Consider the following 11,093-nt stretch of genomic DNA (forward strand, 5'->3'; position numbering starts at 1 on the left):
ACAATTTCTTTGAAGAATTTTGACATTTACTCATTTTTCTAAAGGCACTGCTATTATTTCGAACACAACTGTATATAATGAAACTTCAGATATGGTATTAGGGGACCACTAAGGTCCATATAAAAGCATCCAAAGAGCCACAATTTCATGGGACCTTTAATCAGATGTCCATTAATGGGGTGTTATTAAGTTTTACAACAAAAGTGTTTCTGGAGTTCAGCAAGAAAACCTGTCTGGTCCAAGGTATTTCTTACTTAATCCCAACCGGTCGTCAGACACCGCCTCCCAAGAGCCTGGGTCTGACCGAGGTTTCTGCCTAAAAGGAAGTTTTTCCTCGCCACTGTCGCACTGTTGCTTGCTCTGGAGGAAACTACTGGAACTGTTGGGTCCTTGTGGATTCTGGAGTTTGGTCTAGACTTGCTCTATCTGTAAAGTGTCTTGAGATAACTCTTGTTGTGATTTGATACTATAAATAAAATTGATTGAAAATTGAATTAAATTGAACTTCTACTGTAGGTCTTTGTAGAGTTCATCTAAATTGCCCAAATTAATTTGTTTTCACATTCAATTTTTAAAGTCACAATTCAGTGCAACACGGTAAGGGTTCAGGTATACTTTGGTAAGACATATTGTCTGTTTGGAAGTGTTAAATTTGTCAGGTTTGGTCAAGTTCAGCTGTAATAGTTTTATCTTCTGTTTCTCCCAACACAGACAATGAGACTGCAGTGTACACACTTATGCCAATGGTCATGGCTGACCAGCACAGGTAAGCATCAAACCAGACTGTACATGATGTGCATTGTATTGGCGTTGCGGCACTTGAATCACAATGCACGCGGTAGAGCATACTCTTCTGCTTTTGCTAGTTGTAGCAAGTCTCATTATGTCTTTACGTTTTTCTTTACATCTATTACCACTGATGTATAGTAAATTTGCGTTGTTGTCTCCAGAGGAAATGATGTACTTGTTCCATCCTGTCTCTAAAAGGTCAGTTTCAGAGTTGCTGCTAAACTCAAAGTTTGATGTGAACTACGCCTTTGGACGAGTCAAGAGAAGTCTGCTACACATTGCTGCCAAGTAAGACATTACTGTGTTCTCATTTAAAAGTAGGCACACTCCTAAATTCTGCAAGGAAACTCCTTCCTGTTTGGCATTTGTAAAAAAAAGTTGTAGGGAGGAAAATGTTTGAGGTGCAGTGCAGCCCCTTTACCCAAGTAGTGTGTAACACAGTAGAGCTGGACCAGTTGATATTAGCTTTGATATATCTGATATATTGGTATGGGTGTCAGCCGAGGTAATATAGAAACAGTGTCTTCCTTACATAGTTTGTCTATCAGTCACTTTTTGCAGTCAATTTTTCTACTATAAAATGTCATGCTCATTGTTTTATTGAAAACAAGTTGTAGGATTGTCATTTTATTAATATCGTTTTTTGCCTCAGAAATCCAGTATTGGTCGGGCTATGACTCATAGGGGGGATGCAGAGGTTGGGGGACCTTATTTGTGCTACTCACAAGGTTTCATGTGCTAAAGGCATCCAAACACTTTGCTACAATGCTTCTGCTTTGAAAGCTGGATACTGTTTTTTTCTTTTGGTGCTAACACACCAGGGAAATTGTCAGCCATCGTTCCGAGTTGGGCCGACGGTGAGCTGTGTTTTTGTGGTGTGTCCCGCACCCTCGACACTCGTCAACCCTCGTCAGCTTTTTTGGCCGATTCAACATCTATAAAAGTATATAATGGAGTGACCCCAGACTTTTGACCGGTAGTGTAGTGTATTTACTTGTACAAGTATATTTATCTCAATATACAAATGTCTTTTGAAAGATCTACATACCTACACATTACAATTATAACAAATAGAATGATGTCCTGAACCTTATAACCCAAGACCTCTCTTCCTTATTCCCTCTGCACTGTGGCTGGTGCTAGTCTGAGCCCTAAGCCCCCTAGCAAGCAAGGTAGCTAAGTAGCCAGCCAGCCGGCCAGCCACTAAATTCATAAAATGTAACAACTTAATGTTTCATTCACGTAGTGTGGTCCCAGTGTAGGAAAGACGTCCTGGCAGGGAGTGAGGCAGAGGGACGTACGCTCTGTGCTGTTGTTCGCTGATTTTGGCAAACGCTGTTGTTGTGTGTATATAATCATAGTGGTGGTTGGAATATCTGGTTTCCTTTTTTGAATGATCTATAGATTAGGTCTGCATGATGGCATGGGGAGTTATTTCCTCTCAGGCAAGTGCAGAACATACAAGCTTATGCATGCAGGACAGTTGTCTTGTCTGCCGACACTTAGTTGCTCTGTGTTGTCTCTGTACAGCTGTGGGTCGGTGGAGTGTCTGGTTCTGCTGCTGAAGAGAGGAGCCAACCCAAACTACCAGGACATCTCAGGCTGCACCCCTCTGCACCTCGCTGCCAGGAATGGGTATGAGCCTTATACTACATACATTCTCCTTTTACAAGTTTTTGTTTTAGATTTTGTTTAAGATCTTGTGACAATTGGTCCACTTTCAAACATACGGTGCAGTCATCTTCCCTGCCTTCAGCTGGCACATTGCTGCTTGTGAAACCAATGACAGGAATTCGGATAGTGTCATGCATGTGTGAGCATCAGGAAGTTTGCACGGCAGTCGGCCAAACTCACATTTTTTGTGTGAAACATTGACACATCTGTGTCAACGTCCGTGTCCGTCACATAATGTCAGGGGGCCCAAAAGTTTTTTTCCCCATAGACGTCTGCGGATAAATCTTTTCAAGCGTCCAACCCCAACAAAATTACTGAATTTGATCCGTTCGGTTTGATAACACTTGGAAAGTCTAGCAGAGCTGCACAATCATTTATCACACGATTTATTAGGGCAATGCACATTAATCAACATTTCGGTAAATGCGCCAGTGTTAGCCAGTCGGCTAATTTTCAACTGTAGTCCTAGTTACCTAGAATGCATGTTTTTATGGTGGGAGGAAACCGGAACACCTAGAGAAAGCCCACGCAAACACCGGAAACACATGCATCGCCGCAAAGAAATGCCCTGCCCGGAACTCTGTCCAGACAGGGGATCTGCAGTGTTTAGTGGCTGTGAGGCAGCAGTGTTAACCACTGAGCCACTGTGCTAGCTTATTATTTCCCACCATTCAAGTTTGCTGAGTGCTAAACCGGAAGCAGCCAGCCCAGCTCTCTAATGCGTGTCTAGGGTCCCCACAACAGTGCAGATCATCAGGGTAAATCTATGTGTTCGAGTTCAATTTTCAACCAGGGCTCCGCCAATTTTTTTTTTTTTTAAACATCCACGGTGTGCATGCATGTTCGTCCTCAAGTGTGAGCATGAGACAAACAAAATGACCGCTCATTAAAAAAAGTCTCTGTAGCGCTGCAAGAGGTCAAAACACCTCAGAATACCTTGAACTCCCCTCTAGAAATGCTGCCAGTGGGTTTTAGCGGGTGACAAGATTTTTCTTTGTCCTGATATTGACCCGTTACTGATCATTCTAGTAATTTGTACCATCCTAGACAACCTCCAGTGGTATTGCCATGTGAGTGGACATTAGCCGACACTGCCTGCTCTGTAATCTGAGATCACCCAGCCTTCCATTGGCTAGCCAGACACAAATATCAGCAAGGTGGAGGCTGGGGTGTGGCCTTGACCAACTGCCACTTTGCTCGTTTAAAAGCCATGATGTCTCTCTCTCATGGGTGGGCCAAATTCTCTGGGCGGCAAAGCAGAGAAAGGGGAGGTAACCTTGCCCCTTATGACCTCATAAGGAGCAAGATTCAAGATGGGCCCACCTGAGCTTTAATTTTCTCAAAGGCAGAGCAGAATACCCAGGGCTCCGTTCACACCTATAACCATTTCTATCCACTGGAGGACTATAGGCAGGCTGTCCATGGGACCTTTTTAAGTGGCTTGAAACAGAGTGACTGTAGCCCCTTTCACACAGAGATTCCGCAATAGCGCCACAAAAGATTTGCTAATATAATGACTTTGCTTAATAACATAGAACTAAGAAAAGGTGGCGTAATGCCGCCCCAGTGTTTGATTTCACATAGCATGCAGGCATTCCATGAACAAAAGAAGCACGCAGGAATGCTGCTTTGTTACATTTAGACCTGCCTGTGGGACCACTTGTTTGAATTTGAATTCATGTTCACAGTTAAACAACAAAAAACAGAATTTACATCATTTTAGAAAAATAGAAAGTCGTGCGTGCGTGTAATGTTATGATTTTGATAATTAACATTTTGGATAATTTCCTCCACTGTTTCCTCAGGCAGAAGAAGTGTATGGGCAAACTACTGGAATATAATGCTGATGTCAACATCTGTAACAATGAGGGACTGACCGCTGTGAGTGAACTGTTATCCTCTGACTGTGCTTCATAATAGGCCTGTAACAATTAATACATAACTGGCCAGTTATCAATTTATTTTACATAATTCCAGTGTCTTTGTTTAACCGCAATGAATTGCTAACATGAGCTAAGGTCAAAAGGTATGACTGTTGATGGTAATTGTTGATTCTGTTTAGATGTGCCAAATTGCAATTATATAGATAATTAATGGTCAGATTGTTGCGCTAAAGCTAGGCTAGTTGTTGGAACTGGACCCTGTAAATGTTCATAGCAACAAAAATGACAAGGTTAGAAAATATGCATACAGTAGAAAAAAGATTCAGTGAGAAAAAACCTTTTATAATGCTAAAGAGACGTTTACTTAATAGGCTTTGTACCTACATGTTATCACATTGTCACGGTCACATAACAGTGATATAACCAACAGATTAAGCCAGGTATTGATTTGGAACATTCATTTGTTTAAATAAAAGTAATACATAAATGAATGTTTTTAAATTTCACTGAAAGAGACAATTATATTGTGAATCGCAGTTATTTCTAAGACAATTAATGTTACAGCAACAGTTTGAATTGTTACAGCTCTAGTCCTGAGATCATTGTAATCAAACTTCTGTAGTGTAGTCTCTGGGTTTGTCTGTAGTCAGCACAGTGATTGTCCATGTGAACCTATGTTGCAGATCCATTGGTTGGCAGTGAATGGGAGGACGGAGCTCCTCCACGATCTGGTCCAGCATGTGTCCAACGTGGATGTGGAGGATGCCATGGGGCAGACAGCTCTACATGTAGCCTGTCAGAACGGACACAAAACTGTGAGCCAATTCTAAATCTATTTCTTAAAAAATAAGATCTGTATTTTTAGCCCCAATTATAGCGTAGGACTCAAAGCTTGGCAACATAAATTGGTCTTTTGTAAGCCTGGCGAGGTTGGTGACTGGAGTCTGTTTGGTGTGTTCCGTGCCGTTGTCCATCGGAGGGGCAGGCAGCCTTCATTTTGGACGACCTGACACACTCCGCTGGAAAGCGGGCACTGTCGGAGGTCAGACTCAAATGACCAATTTGATTGGTGGACTGCTAACCCGAAAAGGACGAGCGGGACTAGATTTTCCCAAAATCTGACGAAACTCTTTAAACCAACCTTTGTCAATCTGAAATAAAGACAGATTCAGCAACTGCACCGCCTGTTTTTCACTTAAAAGGGTTTTCAGAAACATGTTTCAGTGAACGATTTTAGTAAAATATGAGATTATTCTGAATAAGCCGCCATGACGGTCTGGCTTTGAATTTCCGGAGAAACCAGACCCACGTGATGCGTTCGTCCAATAAACTGCCGTCGACAGTCGGCTTCGCTTCGGTGTGTTCTAAGGAGCTTCTTTTGGCCAACTCGGGGAGGCAGGTGGTCCGGTTGCCTTTCTGCCAATGGTCAGCCGTCGGGTTGTCAAGGCCTTTAGGCTTTTAGGCCTGTAGTTTGAGGGCAGTAAATGTCGGGTTTTACCCGCATTGCCAATGGTTGTTAGCTTCAGAGCCCCTGTAACACCACTGTGGGGAATGTATTTCTTCCTTTTTTTGTCACTTCAATTTTCAAAACCACATACCTTGAGACAAAATTACAATTGACTTGAAGACCCGTATGAAAAAATTGAATAAAGTATTAAAATAATAATAATTTCTTAAATACATTATATGGCTACGGCTGTTTAAATGGCAAAATTAAATTAAAGAACATTAATATGATATGTGTGTGAATCCAAGTCATCATTTCACGTGTCACACTGTAATGCAGCCTTTCGGTTTAGTTCCTACCGACCATTGCGTGAGCCAGCCACAGCAGAGGACGCACACACTTATGCTGTGCTCATCGCCAGTGGATGGAGGGACTGTCAAAGCTTAGCACTCCTCCAGAAATATGAATATTAAAGATTTCCTTGCATAACCTTTAATCTTCAATTCTATTTTATGTATAGTATCAATTCATAATAAGAGTTATCTGAAGCCCCTTAAAGATAGAGTAGGTTAGAATACACACACTATAATTTACGAGGACCCAACAATTCTAGTAATTTCCCCCAAGAGCAAGCATTTAGTGCGACAGTTGCAAGGAGAAACTCCCTTTTAGGAAGAAACCAGTCACAGTAAAAGATAATGGAACAGTGACTAGAAAAAGTAGTTTGTAGTAGTACTATCCTCCATTATGTAATAAGAATGTAGACTTAGAATTTCAACAGCGTCTCTGTAAATCTTGGAAAATCATTATTGAAATCATTGTACTTTTTCTATCCAGGATGTCAGTTAAAAAATGTCCCAGTATGTGATACCAGTGTGTGTTGTGTCTGCTTAGACGGTGTTGTGTCTCTTGGACAGTGGAGCTGACATCAACCGGCCGAACATCTCCGGAGCCACTCCTCTTTACTTTGCCTGCAGGTGATGTCATCAGTGATGTTGATGATATATTGATGATTCATGGTGTGGTTTTAACTTGCCTATCTTGCACTTCCTCTTAACTGTTCAGGAGTAGAGCTCAGGCCCCCAGGAAACCCGCCAATTGGTGCCCAAATGTTCCAGTGAGATAGTAAATGCCGTAGACATGTTCCTTCAGGGTTCAAACATTTTGAAATAACCTGGAAAAGTTATGGAATTTGAAAAATGCAAATTTCAGGCCTGGAAAGATTTTGGAAAATATGAAAACACGCAGAAAGTTTTGGCAAAGTCATGGCATTTTTTTAACAAAGCATAATAACATGTGATTAATATAAAAATGTATTTCACATCGTCTTAACCTTCACTTTGTATTCAGGGCGCGATATTATGAATTCCACTCTGAACAACATAAATTGTCATTCATTTTCTTGTTAAACCCCTGAGGGTAACCGTTAACACAGATTTGTATTCTTATTGTATAATTGCCGACTAAGTTATGCAAATTTGCCAAAAAGTATTGGTTAAAATGTGTATGAACCCTGTTCCTTTCAAAGCGTTACAATCATTCCCCAAATGAAGCAAACTGAACGCCAACACTCAGAGAGCGGAAGGTGGGGGCATCTACTGCGTGGATATCAGGGAGTTATCCTAAAAAATGTACATCCGTTGATCCAGACTAGTTTGGTGACAAAAGCTACCACCATACTTACCTTACCATGCTCAGTCATGCAGCACCAGATCAGCCAATAGCCGGTCTTTATAAATATTTGTCACAATTGCAATGCAGAATTCAAATACTTACCATCAACAACCCATATACTGTACATTTGTTTTTCAAAAAATATTAGGGATTGTAATATTCTACAATACTCACTGATAGCTTTACATATCAGAGTGCCAATATATGACAGTCCATTACTGTGTTACTCTGTAGCCATGGCCAAAGAGACACAGCGCAGATCCTGCTCTCTCGTGGTGCCAAATACCTCGCTGACAAGAATGGAATCACTCCTCTGGATCTTTGTGTGCAGGTGAGTTTTACTTTTAAAATTTTTTGGGGGGGCTTTTTCCCTTTATTCCAGAGGGACAGTGAGTGACAGGTAGACAGGAAAGGGGAGAGAGAGATGGGGGATGACATACAGCAAAGGGCCGCAGGCTGCCCAGAGTTTTTCTAAACTCATGTACTTTACACTCCCTCGCAGTGTTGTTCAATTCATGTGGTTACTGTCTCTCCTTGTGTGTGCTCAGGGTGGATATGGGGAGACCTGTGAGATCCTCATCCAGCACCACAGCAGACTTTTCCAGACCCTCATCCAGATGACACAAAATGATGAAATGAAAGAGAACATGGTATGGCCAAATTGGCTCTACATTCATTGGTAAGCCCTGTGTATACACTTCTACTGACCATGTGTCCCTCTGTCTGTCTGTTTGTAGCTCAGGCAGGTTCTGGAGCATGTTTCTCAGCAGAGAGACAGTCATTACCAGAGGATCTTGACCAGTCTTGCTGAAGTAGCTACCACTAATGGACACAAGCTTCTCAGGTACAATTGTTGATTTTCCCTCTTTGGGGTTGTCTTCATGTAAGACCAGTGATTCCCAGCCAGGAGTATGTGTGCCCCGGTGGGCACGCTTGCTGTAGCCAAGGGGTACCTGAAAAGATTGTGAAGCAGCTCTACTAATTTGCCAAAATAAAAATTGTTGATTTGTGCATTCAAACCCTTTCTTGGCCAACAGAAGGTTGTAGTTCTAGTAGTTTCTGTTGTTTCTAGCCCTAAAAATTGCTCCAAGCGCTTTTACAAATTACAGGCACCATTCACACACATTCATACACTTTAGAATAGGCTGCCATATAAAGTGCCACCTGCTTGTCACATAAACATACAAACATTTACAAACAGATGGCACCTTGAGCTGCATTTGTGTGAGAATTTTCAAGTCAGTTGGAGTTATGGTGTGAGGGGTGTGGCCTTTCCAAAATTGCTTTTTTTATCAATAATTCTAGCGCCACCGTGCGGCCAATTGGGCTCATTTTGGGGCTATTGGTTGAGTTTTACAACTTGCTTTCTCCTTACTATTTCTATGTAGCACTTCTTTTCTAAATAGAAAGTCATTACAAATAAAATGTATTCTTAATATTTTTATATTTCTTGGGAAACGAATGCGCATTGTTTCCAGTTATTGGGCAAATTCTGTGTTTCTGGCTCATTCCAGCTTACTGGAATTTCAGCCGCGGCGGAAGAAGACGAATAATAAAAAAACGGAATAAAAACAATAGAGTTCTACCCCTTCAGGGTTTGAACAACAATTATAATAAATCTGAGCAGAAACAATAGAGTTCTACCCCTTCAGGGTTTGATCCCTAGTTATAAAGTGTGTAAAAAAACAAAAACATCAACTGTAACACCTGACACTGAACCCTGAGTTGTGTAAAAGTGTGTGAGTGTTTACTGATGAGCAGGTGGCACCTTGTACGGCAGCCTGGGCCACAGTGTGTGAATGGTGGACGGTTCCTGTACATTGTTAAAAACGCTTTGAGTAGTCGTTGAGACTAGAAAAGCGCTATATAAGAACAGTGCATTTACATTTAATTAAAAGTACTGACTAACAGTTTAACTAGTTAGCTAAAAGAATGGATAAATGGTTGAGACACCCAGCTTTGGTCAGACCCAGACTCTTGGTAGGCGGTGTCTGACAGTGGCGGTTGGGGGTGTGATGCACAGTGGCATTAATAGTCACAATTAAGATAATCGAACTATGACTAGAAATAGTAACTCTAGTAGTTCATGCATAGGAACGCACAGCAAGGCGTAGCAGGGTGTAGCATGACATAGCGGGGCTTCCTCTCAATTCAGACTGCCCTCTGATTGGCTGATTCACGAAGCATCTCAGTGCATCTTGGAACGCATTCAATTGTGCTGTCTTTATAGAAAACTTTAATTTTTCCAAATCTTCGGAGAGATGAGTTAGTAAAAAGCATTTTTGGGACATGAATGCAAACAGATGGAAATAGAGAGGAGCTCAGTGTGACAAAGGAAGTCCCCCGGCAGTCTTAAACTATAACCGCATAACTAAGAGCTGGCCCAAGGCAAACCTGAGCCAGTTCTATAAGGATTGGGAGATGAATCTGATGATTGTGAAGAGACAAACATTTTAACTAGTACATGCCTCCCTACATTGCACCTGTCTTATCTCTGTCAGTGAGCCGGATTTTGTGTAGCTGCATTACAAATGGATGTTTGACAGTTGCTCATTTTACCTCTGTCCATCCTCAGCCTGTCCAGCAGTTATGAAGCTCAGATGAAGAGTCTGCTGAGAATTGTTCGTATTTTCTGCCATGTGTTTCGCCTGGGGCCTTCTTCACCCAACAATGGCAACGACATGGGCTACAATGGCAACAAGACGCCTCGCAGCCAGGTCTTTAAGGTTAGTAGGCGCTGGATTTACAGTACATTGTGATCTTTAGGTGCTGTAAGAACCGCCGAGTTGGCTGCTGGAATGGAAGAAGTAAATGCTCGTTTTATTTGCAAAAGTGTGAGATTAAAATGGCATCAAAAAGTTTTTTTGTTACTTAATTATACCAAAACTGATAATCCCCAATTCTACTTTTAAATGATACATTGGTTAATGCTTACTTCTGGGATATTTAATGAAAGTATGCACATAAACAAAATACAAAACATCATGGCAATTATTTCAACCCTGTCCTCGGGTCAAATTTGACACGTTCTCAAAACTTCTCTTCTCAAAGAGAAATCTAGGTTTCTTTTTAACCAAATTAAAAACCAAAACGTTAAGTACAATTACAAATAATTAATCACTACTTTCATTGAATTTTGTGTGTTCAATTTTTATATCATTTGTAAAAAATTGAAATTGGTTTAAAACCTGACAAAACTTTGAGGTACATGTCTTTGATTATCCATCAACACAGGTTCCTCTAATATTTGTCAAAATAATTAATAATTTCAAAATGATTTCCTATAAATTAAATGTATTGACCACGTATTCCAAAAATAAGTGTGAAACTAGTGGTAATAAGTTGGTGTTAGTGGAAAATTAGCATTGAAAAAGTTAATTAAAAAATTGACAAAAACGTCAGAAAATTTGTCAAAAATATTTAAAATAAACTGTAAAAAATGATAAATACTTTATTTTGCTTCCACAATATCTTTAATTGATTAATGTGGTGCAATGTTTCATTTGGTCTTAGATCTCCACCAAGCATAGCACCAACATAGTGTGTTGGTATATATATACACTCACCGGCCACTTTATTAGGTACACCTGTCCAACTGCTCGTTAACACTTAATTTCTAAGCAGCC

The 11,093-nt window shown here is 40.8% G+C and overlaps 1 protein-coding gene across 2 annotated transcripts in view; it reads left to right on the forward strand.

The window, feature by feature from the left end:
* Positions 1-11,093, forward strand: part of hace1 (HECT domain and ankyrin repeat containing E3 ubiquitin protein ligase 1) — a 34,383-nt gene that overhangs the window by 1,410 nt on the left and 21,880 nt on the right. For both annotated transcript variants that reach the window (XM_034874409.1, XM_034874410.1), the window contains exons 2-11: positions 712-766; positions 988-1,077; positions 2,320-2,424; positions 4,269-4,344; positions 5,030-5,161; positions 6,688-6,770; positions 7,702-7,798; positions 8,016-8,117; positions 8,205-8,311; positions 10,043-10,193. In XM_034874409.1, coding sequence (XP_034730300.1) covers positions 712-766; positions 988-1,077; positions 2,320-2,424; positions 4,269-4,344; positions 5,030-5,161; positions 6,688-6,770; positions 7,702-7,798; positions 8,016-8,117; positions 8,205-8,311; positions 10,043-10,193 — 998 coding nt within the window. The remainder of the gene's footprint in view (positions 1-711; positions 767-987; positions 1,078-2,319; positions 2,425-4,268; positions 4,345-5,029; positions 5,162-6,687; positions 6,771-7,701; positions 7,799-8,015; positions 8,118-8,204; positions 8,312-10,042; positions 10,194-11,093) is intronic.

This window comes from Etheostoma cragini, chromosome 6 (genome assembly GCF_013103735.1).
Source record: "Etheostoma cragini isolate CJK2018 chromosome 6, CSU_Ecrag_1.0, whole genome shotgun sequence".
NCBI classification, from domain to species: domain Eukaryota; kingdom Metazoa; phylum Chordata; class Actinopteri; order Perciformes; family Percidae; genus Etheostoma; species Etheostoma cragini.